Genomic DNA, 18,724 nt, shown 5'->3' with positions numbered 1-18,724 from the left:
GACCCGAGACGTCACCTGTCCATGTTCTCCAAACCTTAGAGATACAGTGCAGAAACAGGCCAATTGTATCACGGAGTGCCATGCTGATCAGTGGTCTGTTCTGCAAATGTAAATTGGAAACTATCCCTCCTGTGTAGGATCATACATTAGTACGATCCTACGCACTAGGGACAGTTTCCAATTTTAACAATGCTGCTTAACGTACAAACCAGCACTTCTTTGAAGTATGGGAAGAATCCGGAGCTCCCGGAGAAAACCCACCCCGTCACATGGAGAACATACTAATTCGGTGCAGACAGTATCCATGGTCAGTATCGAACCCGGGTCTCTGGCGCTGTAACTCTACCACTGCGTCACTGTACCGCCCTCCAAGAATGTACCCTGAACCAATGAGTTACTCCAACATTTCGTTCCTTTCCTAGGTAAACCAGCATCTCCAGTTCCTTGTCTCCACTCAATATTTGAAGTGTTGACAATTTAGCTAATGGAAAAGGTCGATGAATGTGCACAAGAATTAGGAAGTGCCCTATCAAGACTGGATATAAAATACAATACAATACAATACCATTTATTGTCATTTGAGCCTCAGTGAGGCTCAAACTAAATTGTGTTTCCACAGCCATACAAACAAATACAATTTCCTAGACATACACACAATTTAATTCACACAAACATCCATCACAGTGGACCCACTGTGATGGAAGGCAAAGTCTTTTCTCTCCCCTGTTCTCCATGTCTCTCCCGATGTCCAAGCCCCAGGCGGGCGATGATAAGTCCCACGGCCATTTTAGGCCATGCCGGGCGATTTACGGCCCCGCTCCAGGTCTAAAAGTCGCAATGTTGGAGCCCCCGGCGGGCGCTGGAATGTCCCACGGCCATGAAGCCGTGCCGGGCAATGTATGACCCCGCTCCAGGTCGTCCCAACCCCGCGACACGGGCTGGAGAAGTCGCGTTGCGGGAGCTCCGGGAAGCGGTCTCTCCCCCCGGACCCGCGAGCTCCCGATGTCCCAGTCCACCGGACCTGCGGCTGCGTTGCTGGAGCCTCCGAGCCCCAGGAGTCGAGTCGCTGCAGCGAGTCACCACCGCTCCCCACGCTCCGAGGCCGGCCAGCCCCACGATGGTGAGTAGTCCGCAGCTCCGCAGTCTCCCGAGCCCCCGGGTCGTTCAGGTTGGAGGCCGCTCCACAGTGCTAGGCCCCAACGACAACGGAGACCCGACAGGGAAAAGGTCGGGTCTTCCGGACAGGGAAGAGATTTTAAACGGTTTCCCCCTCCCCCCCCCCGCCCCCCACATATACACATTTAAAGCCAGTATTAAAAAACACCAACACTACATTTAACTAGACAAAAAATAAAAAAAAGACAGACAGGCTGTAGGGGCCGCTGCAACGGGTGAGTCGCGCCACCATATGGGAGTATTTTTAAGGAAGAAATGAAGGTGTGTACGGAAAACCCTTTCCAGCTTGATAACATCCTCACCAGGGACCTTATCATCCTTATCAGGTTACATATCTGCACAAATGGAGCACTTCCGAATTCTTGTGTTCACTCTGTGGTCTCAGCAATGTCTTGTAGAGTTGTAACATTACATCCCAACTCTCATACACTTATAGACAGGCACAAAAAAGCTGGAGCAACTACGCAAGTCAGGCAGCATCTCTGGAGAAGAGGAATAGGTGATGTTTTGGGTCGAGACCCTTCTTCAGACTGAGAGTAAGAGGAGAGGCTAATGAGAGATATGAAAAGGTACATAGAACAAACGAATGAGAGATATGCAAAAGAACAAATCAAAGCCGGCAACAATGATCAAGGAAAAGTGGAGCCCACCATGGTCCATTGTTGACTGGGGAGAAGTGGAAAATGAGTGATGCAACCAGTGCAACTCAGCAGGACAACAGTGAAACTAGTAAGATGACTAGGATGGGGGAGGGACGGAGAGAGAGGGGATACAAGAGTTACTTAATCAAAATTAGTGCCGCTGGGTTGTAAGTTGCCCAAGCGAAATATGAGGTACTCATACTCTTATGTTCTGGCCGATGAAACCAAGTATTCCAATGCCTTCTTCATCACCTTGCCCCCCTATTTACTTGTACTGTTAAGTCTCTCTATCTCTAGAGCGCTCTCTGGGGCCCTGCCATTTACTGTGTAAGTCCTGCCCTGGCTTAACTTCCAAAACGCAACACCTCGCATTTAACTTCCATCTGCCATTCCTTGGCCCATTTTCCTCGATGATGAAGAACTCAATGGGTGGGCAGGAGCCACTCGATAATGACCCGGTTCTACTCACATCAAAAGCCAAAATTCACAGGAGGACGGCATGCCAATAACAGAGTATTACAGAAGCCAAAGATTAGTAGCAATCCAGCAAATAAATAGCGAGCCAAATGAAATATTGCAACTAATTCCACAAATTACAAGGAGCAGTGTAGCAGCATAACAAGCTGTTAAATCCAGAATTTTTGGAGCCCACAATTGATAGCAATTCTAATTTTCGTGAAATTCTCCTTCATTTTTACCCCCAAAATATACTTTAGTTTAGTTTAGTTTACTTTAGAGATACAGTGCGGAAACAGGCCCTTCAGCCCACCAGATCCAAGCCTGTTACATGGGTCCCAGATCTTCAACCTCAAGTAGCGGTAGTACACTTAACAAAGTCAGGTCCATCCCTCCTGAACCTTTGAATTGTGCCTCCCCCAGTACCTACTCCTGCATCTTGGATTGTGCCAGTTGTACGCATTTGCTTGTTGATATCTCCTTACACTGGAAGGCCAACATGTTTCGGGCAGACCAAAGCATGTGTTCAATGAATTGATGATTTTGCAGCAGCAGTCAGTGTTTGTCTCAGTGTGTCTCCTGGGGACAATTACAGTGTAACACAAGACTTGACAAGGACTGATTCCACTCTGAAAACCTGCCGTATTGTGCCGTCCCTTTGCATAAATGCAGGAAATATTTTGAGTTGGTTTTGATCATTAGTCAGACCAAAGGGTGGAATGGCCATTGAAAGGACGGCACGGCAGCGCATCGGTAGAGTTGCTGCCTTACAGCGCCAGAGATGTGAGTTCGATCCTGACTACAGGTGCTGTCTGTACGGAGTTTGTACTTTCTCCCTGTGACCGCATGGGTTTTCCCCAGGTGCACAGGGTTCCTCTCACACTCCAAACACATGCAGGTTTGTGAGTTAATTTAGCTGTGGTAAAAATTGTAAATAGTCCCTAGTGTGTAAGATAATGTTAGTGTGCGGGGATCACTGTGTGAAGACGACTCAGTGAGCCAAAGGGTCTGTTTCAACGCCATATCTCTAATCTAAACTAAACTAATGTTTTAAGAATAACATAATAAAGTTTTTGTATTTATTTCCAATAATAAATAATTTTCTCAAGTTTTTATTCAACCTCTTTGTACTTCACGCAGCTTGTAAGATAAGTTCTGAACCAATGCAGTAGGATTACACTATGGAATATTTTGGTTCAAAAGGAAATGTTGCTATTTCACAGTACATTCCACTATGGTAACCTATGTGCAAGTGAATTAATGTCTCTTAAAATGAGTCTAATCATAAAATTATGAATTTTAACCAACGTGTCTGGTTCACTACCTGTGGGTAACCTGATTGTGATTAAATGAAACTTACATTGAACCTATACAAAACTATATGGAAGTTGTGTCAGTTCATATTAATCAGATTTGAAGCCTAAAACCAACCTTAAATGTATAAATGTTCCCTTCAGATGCCTGCAAACCATCATAATTAGCAAAAAATCATCATAATTAGACGTAAACTTTGGTGGGTGGAATCATCTCCTTGGGCAATGGTTTTTGAAATCAGTATTAAAGAAAATTCCAGAAATCAATTTTGAGAGGCATATAAATTATGCTTATACATCTTTACAATCTCGTCTGGCAATGCTGCAGGTCTGTGTATTTGAAGCTCTTAAATCTTGTTGAAGGTAAAAACTAGTTAAAGCCCTGTCCCACGGTGCGAGTTCATTCCAAGAGCTCTCCCGAGTTTAAAAAAAATCAAACTCGTGGGAAGCACGGAGAATGAACGTAGCGGGTACGTCGGAGCTCGGGGACGTCTCTTAGCGGCTCGTAACGCTAACGGCAGGTACTCGGGAAGACTCGCTAACGGCAGGTAAGCTCGGAAAGACTCGTGAAGATTTTTCAACATGTTGAAAAATGTCCACGAGAGCCCCGAGTACCGACGGGTGGCCATTACCGTAAATCTCCGAGTTCGAATCAGGGCAAACTCTGGAGAGCTCTTGGAATGAACTCGTACCGTGGGACAGGGCTATTAGACTTGTGACAGAAGAGTCTACAGAATCAGTCAAGTTTAGTTTAGTTGAGAAATACATCATAGAAACTGGCCCTTTGGCCCATCGAGTCCATGCCGACCATCAATCACCCGTTCACACTAATTCTATGTTCTCCCATTTGCTTACTCCCCACACACTAGAGGCAGTTAGCAAGAGGCCAGTTGGAGACTCTCAGACTATCTTGGATTCGACTTTAACTTGCACTAAATGTTATTCACGTATTCCCTTTATCCTGTATCTGTACCCTGTACGGCTCGATTGTAATTGTGTTGTCTTTCCGCTGATTGGTTAGAACGCAACACAAGCTTTTCACTGTACCTCAGTACACGTGACAATAAACTAAACTGACTAAACTAAACTAAATTTAACCAACAAACTTGCATGTCCTTGGGATGTGGGAGGAAACCAGAGCAGCCAGAAGAAAATCACAAGGTCACAGAGAGAACATGCAAACTCTGCAAAGACAGCACCCGAGGTCAGGATCGAACCCGGGTCTCTGGCGCTGCGAGGCAGCAGTCCTAGCAGCTGAGCCACTGTACTGCTGTGAAAAGGAACAGGAGGTTTTCACAAGAGACTGCAGAAGCAGGAATGTTGAGTAATCTTGATAATGATCCAGACCCAAAACTTTGTCTGCCATCACAGAATAATGGACCCCTCCTGAAACGTCGTTTGTCCATTTGCCTGCACAGATGCTGCCTGACCAACTGAGTTACTCCAGCATATTTTTTTTTGCAACAGAAACCTCAAGAGAGTCAAGTGTGTTTTATTGTCCTATGTCCCAGGTAGAACAATGAAATTCTTATTCAGCAGCACAACAGTATATGTAAACATAGTACACTGGAAACAATATAAACCTATTCCTGGGACTCAAGTTTATTTATTTTATTCTATGACCTAGATTCTGCTGGCATTTACCTACATAGGTATCATTGTACAGATCATTCCTCAGGCAACCTGATCATTAAGGCTGGCCTTCCTTATGTGATTACCACAGAAAAGCATTGACAACACACTAAGACAAGTCACGGGTTCAGCTGGCTGTCCTGACTGTTAAATATATTGAATGTTTAAGAAGGAACTGCAGATGCTGGAACATCGAAGGTAGGCAAAAATGCTGGAGAAACTCAGCAGGTGCAGCAGCATCTATGGAGCGAAGGAAATAGGCAGCGTTTCGGGCCGAAACCCTTCTTCAGAAATATTGAATGTCTGGCAATATTGAAGGTTGAGCCATTGAGTCATAGAGTCATACAGCGTGAAAACAGTCCCTTCGTCCCAACTTGCCCACACCGGCCAACATGCGCCATCTACATGAGTTCCACAGGCCCACGCTTGACCCATGTTCATCTAAGCCTGTCCTATCCATGTACCTGTCTAAATGTCTCTTAAACGTTATGATAGTATCTGCCTGAACTACCTCCTCCAGCAACTCGTTCCATACACCAACCATGTTCCTATTCAATCTTTCATTATTCACCTTAAACATCTGGTTCTCAATTCCCCTACTCTAGGCAAAACTCTCTGTGCATTTACCTAATCTATTCCTCTCATGATCTTGTACACCTCTAGAAGTTCATCCCTCATCCTCCTGCGCTAAGGAATAAAGTGCTCAACCTCTCCCTAAAGCTCAGGCTCTCAAGTCCGAGTGACATAATTGTAAATATTCTCTGCACCCTTGACATCTTTCCTATAACATGGTGCCCAAAACTGGAAACAATACTCTAAATGTGGCCTCACCAATGTGTTATACAACTGCAACATGACTTCTATATTCAATACTCTGACTGATGAAGGACAATGTACCAAATGCCTTTTTGACCACACTATCCACATGTCATACCACTTTCAAGGAACTATATACTCTGCAACCAAGGAGGCCGAAAAATTGGTGGTGGACCTGCATCTGCCCCACGCTTACACCTTACTCATTCAGAATTTTATTTCCACAATGCAATGAATATTAATCATCCTTAAACATCTGCCCTGTTAAAAGATAAATTGCTGGCCTACAGATTGAGACATTTCTCTGCTTCTGAACCCAAAATGAGCTACACCATGATGAACAAGCAAATCAAACGGAGCACTGGCATTTGGAATGTCTTGGAGTTAATTACATTTCATTGTTTATGCATCTTGATAATCCCTTCCTTCCATTGACAGCCATCCATGTCAACCCATTTGACCAAGAGACAGAACGACAACGGCAACCAAGTTGTTAGACTTCGCAAAATACAACACCTTGCATTCATCTGCATTCAATTCCATCAATCATTTGGGTGTCAGAGGTTGTGGGAAGAAGGTAGGAGAATGGGGTTGAGAGGGACAGATAGATCAGCCATGATTGAATGGGCTGAATGGTCTAATTCTACTCCTATAAATTATTAATTTATTCCTCAGCCCACCTGCCCAACTGATCAAGATCCTGCTGCAATTTCTGACAACCATCTTCACTATCTACAATACCACCCACTTTTGTGTCACCTGCAAACTTGGGATAAAGGGCTACACCATAATATTCACACATTCAAAAACTATTAACAACTAACCACAATGGACTGTATCAGAATCAGAATCAGAATCACACTTTATTCGCCAAGTATGTTTTGCAACTTAGGAGGAATTTCATTGGACTGGTCAGTCATACAATTAAAAGTAACAGGTCACTCAAAAACACATTTTAACACGAACTCCTACATTCTTCACTGTGATGGAAGGCGAAATAAAGTTCAAGTCCTTCCCTTAGTTCTTCCTCGGTCGTGGGCCTCGAGCCCCCATTGACGGGACGATCTTGACTCCCGTAGCTGGCGGTGTTCGGGCCCTCCGGGTCGAGGCGATCCGCTCCCACATCGGGTGGATGTCAGCTCCTCCGCGCCGGCCGATAGAACCTCGCGTCTGGGCTGGTGAACTGGGTTGGAGCTCCCGACTCGGCCTCACCCGAGACTGCGAGCCCTTGATGGTGATTCCACGGTGGGAGCGATCCCAGGCAAGGGATCAGCTCCGATGTTAAGTCCGTGCCCCGCGGTGGGGCTCACGACAGTCCGAGGAGGCTTCCAGCTCCAGCGATGGTAGGCCGCAGAGCCCGGAGAATGTGATCTGAAACTAGGAACTTGAAAAAAACTACCCCCGATCCTCTCTCCCCCTCCCCCCACATAAAAGACAAACAGACTGCCGGCAGGGCTGCCATCTCCCCGGCGTCCCTGGTGGTCTAATGACTATTCCAGTGACTATTGGGAGTAAGAGGATTTCAGCCAGTATACTGTTGTTGAAGTACCCTTCAATAGGGCTGTAACTGCTTGCAATCATACAATGCGCACCTGCTGCCTTATCTACAGTGTATTCCAAATATGATTTTGCCTTTATTTAACATTTCCAACATCTGTGCTTTAAAAAGAAAAATTCCAAGCAAAATGTGTAAAGCTGCATTTAATCTAATAGGAACATTTGGAACTGGCTGCATTAATACCCCCTGTTGGATACATTAGTCCCATAGCTTACACAGTGCTCTATATGTAACTCTGATCACAAATCTGTCCGTTTTTCTGCCAACTTGGATGAATCGTACAGATCTGCCATCTGGAATTTAGCAGAAGCCCTCAAAGATAATGGATTTTGTCCATGGAACTGGTGTGCTACAATGTTGAGAACTGAATTCTGCACTCTGTATCTTCCCCCTTACTCAAGCTATTGCACTTAAGTTTCACTTGATTGCATTGATGTACTATCAGATCTCTTTGGTTAGCATGCAAAGCATGGCAAAAGTGCTGGAGTAACTCAGCAGGTCAGGCAGCATTTCAGGAGATAAAGGAAAAGTAACGTTTCGGGTTGGGGTGCTTCTTCAGACTCTGGAGATGCCGCCTGACCCGCTGAGTTACTCCAGCACTTTGTGTCAAAATTTGGTGTAGACCAGCATCTGCAGTTCTTTGTTTCTACTCTAATATCCATGCCATATATTTCTATGGCAATGACTGTGCCTAAAACATCAATGGCATCACAGGGTGAGGCAAAGCCATTTAGCATATATTAATTATCCCCCAGTCACATATAGCAGCATTGTGAATAACGAGATATTGGAATGCCTGGGGAGCTGTAAGAATCCAAGTAACAAACTGAAACTCTCAACGTGCTCTTCCTTCATCATTTTCATAGAATGCCTTCAGATACCGCACTACATGACCGAGAAAAAATTAGTTTTAGAATATAGTGATAGCGCATGGAAACAGGCCATTCAGTCCACCGAGCCCACAGCGACCATCGATCACCATACGCTAGTTCTATGTTAGACTACTGCCCCTTATCCATCCCTTACACATGAGGAGCAATTTACAGAAGTCAATTAACCGACAAATCTGCACATCTTTGGAGTGTGGAGGAAACCGGGACACCCGGAGAAAACCCACACGGTCACAGAGCGAACGTATAAAACTCCATATAGTCGGGGTCGAATCCAGGTCTCTGACGCTGTGGGGCAAAAGCTGACAGGAATTCAGCACCTTAGCAGCGCACACTCTGCTGTCAAATGTTACACAAGGTGGGACATGTCTGGAATGACCAATTGCTGGAGATAATTTCAGCTCTCAGTCATCTCCCTTTATTTAATTCAACATTAAATGAATAATTAGACGTTGGGAGTTCATATTAAGCTTCAACATCAGCCACAGATGGAGAGGTGGGAAAGCAAGTTCTGACACCGGAATACCCAGAGAAACCCACGTGGTCACAGGGAGAACGTGCAAACTCCATACAGATAGCACCCGTAGTCAGGATCGAACCCGGGTCTCCAGCACTGTAAGGCATCAACTCCACTGTTGCATTACTGTGTCGCCCTGTTACTCCAGCACTTTGTTTATTTTAATGCTAGATTCCAACATCTGCAGTTCCGTGTGTCTTCAGTACACAAATATATCTTTCAATAGTTGTAAATATACCGAACGTAAATATCTCCAATCTATATATACTTTCCTAGTCAAAGCAACGCTGTTTTTAATACTCAACATGAGCAGGGAGCCATTAAATAGAAATTTTGTCTGTGCATTAGCTGCAAAAAAAGTTACTTTCATATTTTTGCTACTTCCAGACAATAGAGTATATCATTCCCTTATGATATATAATGCCACAGCCTCAGATCTGTATCTTGTAATAAACACTCAACTCCACTGAAGAGGCCTACAGCATGCATATCTTTTTGCATATATTGCATTCTCTTACTGGTATATGTGAAATCGAATCCTTGGTCAGTCTCTGTTCCATTGGTGTTAAATTCTAAGCACATATGGTTCGAAGTGCTGTTTAAGATTACGCCCAACAATTCGGATCTGGTAAAAACTCCCAGGCGACGAAAGGAGCTATCTTGACCATCATACACCTAAAAGATAGAATGCACAGATGTTTGGTAAGTACTAAAGTAAAGTAAGTCACAATGTCTTCAACTAAGTTTCACTGTCGCCCTATAGAGTTTCACTGTCTGTATAACTCGTTATCACCTACCCCACAGCCAACAACGGATGGACCTTTCCTTGGTCATCGAAGCTATTTGCGTTTCTTTCATTGATTTGTTCTATGTGCTGTCTATATCTCTCATTTCCCTCTCCCCTGACTCTCAATCTGAAGAAGGGTCTCGACCCAAAATGTCACCTATTCCTTTTCTCCAGAGATGCTGCCTGACCCGCTGAATTACTCCAGCTTTTTGGGTGAAGAATGAAGAAATACATAAATAATTGGGGGTCATTTTGACCACAGCTTAAAAGAGCCAAGTTAAAGTTAGCTGTTTGTAATATATCTTTCCCCATCACCATTCCCATAAAACACCATTGTTAAGAGTCATGAAAATCCTTTCAGTTTAAAGGCAATGTGGTTGCTTGTTGATGCATTGAATGCATAGGTATTGGAGAAACTCAATTCAACTGAGGTAATTTAGTTCTTGGTTACCCTTGGATCACTTTTACTTTCGACTGACTGGCAGTTTACAAAATTGCAACAGAACAACTCGGTACTCGGCTCTAGAAAAAAGTGATTCCTCACAGATTTCAGTCTAGGATCAACTCCAAGTATCTACATTCTTGCCTGGATCAGGCACGGCTCATTAGACTTAGAGCACAGACTGGACCTTGGAAATGGCGCCAAAACCTGGTGCCTCTTACATGCGGTCTCAGTGGACTTCTTCTGTACACTTTGCTAATCGGTGATGTGCTTAGGTGTGGCAATACTTTACTGGACTATATAAGAGAAGAATTTCACTGTGCGTTTGCACGTGAGACAATAATAGTGCCTTTGAACCTTTGGAAATTTGCTATGTTTCCTCTCCTTTCAAGAAATAAACTGAGGAAGGAATATCACAAACTGCTCTTGATTGTTCAGGTGAAGACGAGGCTAAATTGTGTTGGTCCATCTGAAGTAAGGTGCAATGTCCTAGCCTCACCTGAAAACATTGGTGCAGAAGTATTTTGTTATCTTTCGTGCAAAAGACATTGGGTAATCCCCGAAAACTCACAGTGATATAACTGAATAAGAGGCATAGAAAGTGCATTTTCCCCATATTTCAAACTTACAATTCAATTGAAAATATGAATAGACTAAAGTCTGTTCAATTAAAATAACTGATTTAATCTGTCTATCTTCAAATTTTACTTGGTGTCAACAGAAGTTGTGCATCTAGAGAATGGTTTGCACTAAAGCAGACATGGATTCAATCCATGCTTAAATCATGGATAGTTGGCCTTGAGAATTTAGTGCACAGATATTACAGTACATAATAAACTTGTCCAATGTTCCTTCACAATGCAATCTTGGCAAGTAAAACACATTGGGCTGTTTGTAAAATAATGTCACTGTGCGTTTGACATATGTGACAATAAAAGCATCATTGAACATTGGCTTCTCATCCTCAATCCTTTCCCCCTCCACCACCCATCCACCTGTTACCTACTGATCTGTACTCAGTAGATGATAAGGATCTAAAGACTTTAGAGATACAGCATGGAAACAGGCCCTGGGCCCACTGTGCCTGGGCCAAACAGCACTCACCCCTACACCAGCGCATTCACCCACAAACTAGTATGACTTTGGAGTGTGCGGGGAAACCAGAGCACCCAGAGAAACCCATGCGGTCACAGAGAGAACGTACAAACATCATACAGACAGCACCTGTAGTCATAATCGAACCTGTGTCTCTGGCACTGTGAGGCAGCAACTCTACCGCAGCGTCACTGTCCTACCCCAAATTGGCTTGAGGTTAATTGGTTTCTGTAAAAATTGTAAAATGTTCCTCGTGTGTGCAGTTGGTCCAAAGTGCCTGTTCTTGTGCTGTACTGTTCTATGTTCTATGTTCTATTACAAGCACTATGCATACAACAAATGAATTCTGAGGAAACCCTGTGAGAGGATTAACCTACAAACTAGAATCGGTCTACAATTCTCACCCTGCATGCCAACAATCATGTAATACACAGGCTCATGGACTGTACCTTGTAATTGGCAGTGGTAGTATAGTACTAAATGTTAAACAGTTAACACATATTATGACTAATTTCTACTAGTGGGACAGTCTAGGACCAAAGGCCATAGCCTCAGAATAAAAGGACGTACCTTTTGAAAGAAGATGAGGAGGAATTTCTTTAGTCATGAATCTGTCGAATTCATTGCCACAGATGGCTGTGGAGGCCAAGTCATTGGATATTTTTAAGGTGGAGGTCGATAGATTCCTGATTAGTATGGGTGTCTATGGCAGAAGGCAGGAGAATGGGGTTGAGAGGGGAAGATAGATCAACCTTGATTGAATGGCGCCTTGATGGGCCGAATGGCCTAATTCTGCTCCTATAACATATGAACTAACTTATGAATTATTTATCTTACTGACTGACTCAGGAGGATTCATTGAATTGTAAATGTTTGTCCAAAGCATCTATGCTACTTATGACTCGTGGTTACTTGTAAAGGAAAGATAAATTAAAATGTGATGATAGACACCCATCTTAACTGGTGGACATAGCTACACATGTCTGTTTAGTTTTAGTTCTAGGAATACCGCATGGAAACAGGCCCTCCGACCCACCGAGTCCGCGCCGACCAGTGATCACCTGTACACTAGTTCTATGTCCAACACACTAGGGGAAATTTACAAAAGTCAATTAACCTGCGTGTCATTTGGAGTGTGGGAGGAAACCGGAGCACCCAGAGAAAACCCACATCATCATGGAGAGAACGTACAAACTCCATACAGACAGCACCCGTGGCCAGGATCGAACCTGGGTCGCTGGCCATGTGCGGCATCAACTCTACCACTGTGCCATGGTAAAGCCCAGAGCATCCTGAGGATGGAACAAATGCCAGAGAAAAGCAAGGGCTTTGTTTTCCTTATCATTCCGGCATGTGAGCGAGGATCTGACCAAGGCAGTGCGTGGTGGAGGAGCACACTATACAAAGCACACAACAAACCTCTGGAGTAACTCAGCAGGTCAAGCAGCAGTATTGGGAGACTTCAATAGACGAGTTCCTCCAGCAGTTTATTTTTTTGTTCAGGATTGCACACTAACTGTACCTTGTGTCTCCTTACACGAGACCCTCACTTGTGATTTTTATTGGCTGAATTTAGGCCTCCAGCTCCCAGAATCAGCACAGTGGTAGAGTTGCTGCCAAACAGCACCAGAGACCCGGGTTCAATCCTGACCTCTGGTGCTTTCCGCACAGTTTGCACGTTGTCCCTGTGACCGCATGGGTTTTCCCAGGGTGCTCCGGTTTCCTCCCACACTCCAAAAACATGCAGGTTTGTAGCCTAATTGACTTCAGAAAAATTGTAAATGTTCTCGTGCGCAGGATAGTGCTCGTGTACTGGGTGATCGCTGGTCGGTGTGCACTTAATTGGCTGAAGGGCCTATTTCCACGCTGTATCTCGAAAGTCTAAAGTCTACTGGGTGCTCCGGTTTCCACACACATTCCAAAGACGTGCAGGTTTGTAGGTTAATTGGCTTACACAAATTGTCCCAAGTGTGCAGGATACAACTAGTGTATGGAGTGATCACTGGTTGGGATGGACTCGTTGGGCCGAAGGGCCTGTTTCCACGCTGTATCTCCAAACCAAACTAAACATTCTCGTAAGTAACCAGAATTTTAACTTGAGAGTTTCAATGCCACGATTACTCAGCCCATTTTGTTATGGCAGGGCTTTGACAGATCTCATCTTAAAATCGATTTAAGACTCTTATAACTTAATCATTTAAGATTTGAAGACCGGTGAAACATTCATAAAAAAAACCCAATTGATATTCGGCTTGAATTAAAGCACAATTAAAATCCTACCATCAGAATTCCAACGATGTGAGTGAAACCATTGATTGGAATTTCTTTTGAGAAAAAAAGATAGGGAAAGGCTGAATATATTGATGTCACAGTTACCTTGACAACATCACCCTCTCGAAGCTTAAACGTCCTAGCATGCAGGCTGATTCCTTTCCCTGGTTGTGTCTCAATTCTGTAGATGCATTCATGATTGTTCTCGTAGTTGGCTGGGTAATTTGGAGACAGCAACGTGCCTTCCGTTGCAGCCACAGAGGTTCCACATTCAGCTAAGCCATAAATAGAAAGTGCAAGCAATTAAAACATCTTTTAGAATGTACGCAAGGAAACAAAAATAAAGTCAAGGCACAAATAACAACTCAATTATAAAATACGTCCTGATATAAATATAGCCTCTGTACTCCTTGCAAGATTCTACGCTTCAAGTATCAATTATGTGTGATGTAAACCTCAACAAGAACCTAAGGCCTCGATTGAAAATAATGAATTGTTTGTCAACCATAAGTACCATTAACAAAAGGATTTGAGATCTCCAAGTTGAGTAATTAATGCAGCTTGTAAAAACAAGGAACTGCAGATGCTGGTTTACACAAAAGGACACAAAGTGCTGGAGTAACGCAGCGGGTCAGGCAGCATCTCTATAGAACATGGATAGGTGAAACATCACCTATTCCTTTTCTCCAGAGATGCTGCCTGACCCGCTGTATTACTCCAGCATTTTGTGTTACTTTATGCAGCTTATTAGCTGCAAGATTATTTATGGATAACGAGGTCATCTGTGAATATGAAAATAGACCCCTAACAATAACATGGAAGTTTGAAAGTAACCATCAGGTATAATTTTATATATTTATTACCAGTGTGCCCTTGTGTAAACGACAAATAGAGTCATAGACATCAAGGAAACATCACTTTCAGTCCATCTTTTGCAACCAAGTAGGGAAACAGGGCTAGACCTATTTGCCTGCATTTGGCCCATATCCCTCCTAACCCTTCCTGTCTAGATATACAGTATCATCCTATGGTCATGCAATGTTGACCAGTTTAGTATTAGTGAAAGCAAAACTTCCATTTCATAGAATTCAATTTTGAGATCCACGCTTGTCATTAAACAATGTCAGTCTCAATTTACTAGTGACTAAAAGTGCTTAGGAAAAGCTACACAAAAACATGAATTTGTTGAATCTGGAATAACACTTCTCCACAGTTTTACCCCTACTGTGAGGTGGACACGAGACTGAAGAAGGGTCTCGACCCGAAACGTCACCTATTAGTTCGCCTCATAGATGCTGCCTCACCCGCTGAGTTTCTCCAGCATTTTTGTCAACCTTAGACACGAGACTAATCCCTTGAAGTATGCTATAAAACTGACTATATAAAGTACTAAATGAGACGTTTGAATCTTTATACAAGGAAGCACCCTTGCTAAAGAACTTGGACAACTATAATGACAAGACTTTACTGGAATTTATCCTGCACTAAACATTATTCCCTTTATCCTGTATCTGTACAGAGTGGATAGCTTGTTTGTAATCATGTATAGTCTTTCAACTGACTGGATAGCAAGCAACAAAAAAGTTGTTCGCTGAACCTCAGCAAACATGACAATAATGAACTAAACTAATATTTAGTACAGGTAACAATAATGAACTAAACAAAACTAAACAATTCCAATGTCACACCATGATTTTCACAGAAGCTCTACCGATGGTGCAGCGATAGAATTGCCGCCTTACAGCGCCAGTAACCCAGATTCGATCCTGACTACAGGTGTTCTCTGTACGGAGGTTGCGACTGCATGGATTTTCTCCAGGTGCTCAGGTTTCCTCCCACACTCCAAAGACGTACAGGTTTGTAGGTTAATTGGCTTTGCTAAAATGCTACTGTCTGTAGGATAGAATTAGTGTAAGGGGTGATCGCTGGTCGGCGCGGACTCGGTGGGCCAACAGGCCTGTATCTCCAAATTAAACCAAACTAATTCCAAATCTCCATATGCATTCTACTATATTTCAGTTTTCCTCTTACAGTGTAAATTATCGATAAAAAAAATTCACGCATCTTCTCTGAAACCTGGTAAACAGATAAAGCAGCAATCAAGCATATGAATGTACAGCCAACACCTTGGCCTTTAAGTATGCTGCTTTCAATCAGCTTACAGATACAGTGTGAATAGAATTGCAACAGATTTCCTTTCCAGCTGTCCTTTCTTATTTTCTTTCCCTAGCTATAAATCAAAAATGCTTAATCTGTAGGAAGGAACTACAGATTATGGTTTACACCGAAGACAGACACAAAATGCTGGAGTAATTCAGCGCCTCAGGCAGCATCTCTGGAGACAAGGAAGAGGTGACGTTTTGGGTCAAGACCCTTCATCACACTCATCAGACCCAGTCTGATAAAGGGTTTCGACCCAATACGTCACCTATTTGTTTTCTCCAGAGATGCTGCCTGAGCCCCCGAGTTACTCCAGCATTTTGTGTCTAATAAATAATGCCTGATGGATACGCACAGCAGCGGTCTGGACAATATTAGCCACCACACTGTGGCAGTAGCAGGCTGCACCACTTCAGCTTCAGTTAACAGCCTATGTTGACGAAATGCTGAAGGCTCAGTCAGAGAGCCAGAACTCAAACCTCAGTCTCATCTGTCAAACTTAATTTTACCACAGCAGGTTTCCCACTCACTCTCCAATGAGCAGCAGGGGAAAGAGGAGTACAATCTCGAGGAAAGGCACGTTTTGTCAGCACTGGTGAACTACTGATGGGGACTGATTTTGCAGCTGATGTCTGCACCAGTTATATTTCATTGCTAATGCAGCAGAAACAGTACATAGTCTAACAGTGGGAGACAACAGTGCATGACAGGAAGAGAAGATGAGCGATATATATTAAAGTCTGCCCACCAGTGTTATAGGTATGACCAGCATTGTGGATAAGTCTGAAACATTGGTTGTGGCGATGATATTTGTCACAATATAGCTCATCCTAATGATAACCCATTCTACATTTACGGAAGACTATTGTCAAGGAAAAAAAAATACCAAACAGAAAGTATATAGATATGATTGGACAAGAAATTACTTTGTTTCACTAGGGGCATACTGCTTGTGTATAAGTCCAACAAATTACATTTATATTAAGCTAAAAGGTCAAAGCCTTGCTGTGTAACTGTATGACACAAATATTGGTAGGGTTTAGTTTAGTTTAGTTTAGCTTAGCTGAGCTTAGTTTAGTTTAGTTTACTTGAGTTTTACTTAGTTTTGTGATACAGCATGAAACAGGTCCCTCAGCATACCAGGACTCCACGCTGACCAACAATCACGCCATACGCAAGTTCTATCCTACACACTAGGGACAATTTACAGAAGCCAATTAACCTACAAGCCTGCACGTCTTTCGAGTGTGGGAGGAAACTGGAGAAACCCACGAGGAGAACGTACAAACTCCATACAGACAGCACCCGTAGTCAGGATCAAACCCGGGTCTCTGGCGCTGTAAGGCAGCAACTCTACCGCTGCGCCACTCTGCCACCGGAACATGCCGTTGTGAACATGAGGACGTTTGTGAAAAGACACAGCAATTGGAAACTTGAGTGGAGAAATGACAGATGAGAGTTGGCAAGAGCAGAAGAGTCAGTAAATCACAATGCAGCTCTTTTGGACTTTGGTTAGGCTGCTTTTGGTGTAGTACTGGTCACCCCATTACAGGAAGGATGTGGAGGCTTTGGAAGGGTGCGGAGGCTTGCCAGAATGATGTCTGGATTAGAGGATGTTAGCTACAGGGAGAGGTAGGATAGCCATGGATTGTTTTCTCTGGAACGGTGGAGGTGCGGGGAGACCTGACAGAAGTTAATAAAATTATGAGAGGCATAGATAGGTTAGATAGTCAGGATCTTTTTCACAGGATAGAAATATCAAATACTAGAGCGCATAGCTTTAAGGTGAGAGGGGCAAAGTTTGAAGGAGAGTGGTGAGTGCCTGGAACGCACTGTCGTGAGTGGTGCAGCAAATACATTAGTGTCATTTAAAATACTTTTGGAAAGGCACATATATATCCAGGGAACGGAGGGATACAGGATATGTGCAGGTAGATAAGTGATGGTCTTTGCATCACGTTCGTCACAGACATTGTTGGCCGAAGGGCCTGTTGTTGTGCTGTACTGATTGATCTATGTACACTGTTCTAGATGGCGTTCAATCCAGACAAGTGTGAGATGCATTTTGGAAGGCCAAATGCAAGAAAAAAGTATATGGTAAAGGTCAGGAAGGAAGTACAGAGTGGTCGTTGTGGGTAAGTCCATAGTTCCCTGAAAGTGGCAACACAGGTGGATGGAGAGGTAAAGAAACCACACAGCATACTTGCCTTCATTCGGTTGGGGAATTGAGTATAAAAGTTGGCAAGTTCATGCTGCAGTTTAAAAAAAACATTCATTAGGCCACATTTGGAGAACAGTGTGCAGGTGTGGTCAACCAAACTACAGGGAGGATGTGAAGGCTTTGGAGAGGATGCAGAAAGGTTCACCAGAATGTTGCCTGAATTGGAGAGTATTAGTTAAAAGAAGACGTCGGACAAACCTGGATAGTTTTCTCTGGAAAACCAGATGTTAAGGAATGACCTGATGGTTTGATTTGGTTTCGTTTTCTTTAGATGAGGAAACAGGCCCTTAGGCCCAACTGAGTTTGTGTTGACCAGTGATCACCTGTACACTAGTTTCTATCCGACACACCAGGTACAATTTTACAGCAGCCAATTAACCAACTCACCTGTACGTCTTTGGAATGTGGGATGAAACTGTAGAATTTGGAGAAACCTTAAGTGGACACAAGCAAACATCCTGTACACAACCACTATTCCACACACTGGGGACAATTAACAATCTTACCAATGCCAATTAACCTACAAACCTGAATAAACACAAAATGCTGGAGTAATTCAACGGGGCAGGCAGCATCCCTGCAGAAAAAGAAGAGTTGATGTTTTGGATTGGAGTGCTTCTACAGACTGTAAACCTGTGTGTCTTTGGAGTGTGGGAGAAAAGCAGAACACTCGGAAAAAACCCACAGGGAGAACATGCAAACTCCGTACAGACAGCACCCGTAGTCAGGATCGAACCCGGGACTCTGGA

At 43.5% G+C, this 18,724-nt stretch overlaps 1 protein-coding gene across 1 annotated transcript in view; it reads right to left on the bottom strand.

Annotated features, from left to right (window-relative positions):
* csmd1 (CUB and Sushi multiple domains 1) overlaps positions 1–18,724 on the bottom strand; it is a 501,649-nt gene that overhangs the window by 438,569 nt on the left and 44,356 nt on the right. The window contains exons 11-12 of the mRNA XM_033020497.1: positions 13,700–13,869; positions 9,518–9,674 (exon numbers count right to left, since the gene is read on the bottom strand). Coding sequence (XP_032876388.1) covers positions 9,518–9,674; positions 13,700–13,869 — 327 coding nt within the window. The remainder of the gene's footprint in view (positions 1–9,517; positions 9,675–13,699; positions 13,870–18,724) is intronic.

Source organism: Amblyraja radiata, chromosome 5 (genome assembly GCF_010909765.2).
Source record: "Amblyraja radiata isolate CabotCenter1 chromosome 5, sAmbRad1.1.pri, whole genome shotgun sequence".
In the NCBI taxonomy this organism is placed as follows: domain Eukaryota; kingdom Metazoa; phylum Chordata; class Chondrichthyes; order Rajiformes; family Rajidae; genus Amblyraja; species Amblyraja radiata.
The sequence above is the reverse complement of the archived record's forward strand: the minus strand, read 5'-3'. Positions and strand labels throughout refer to the sequence as shown.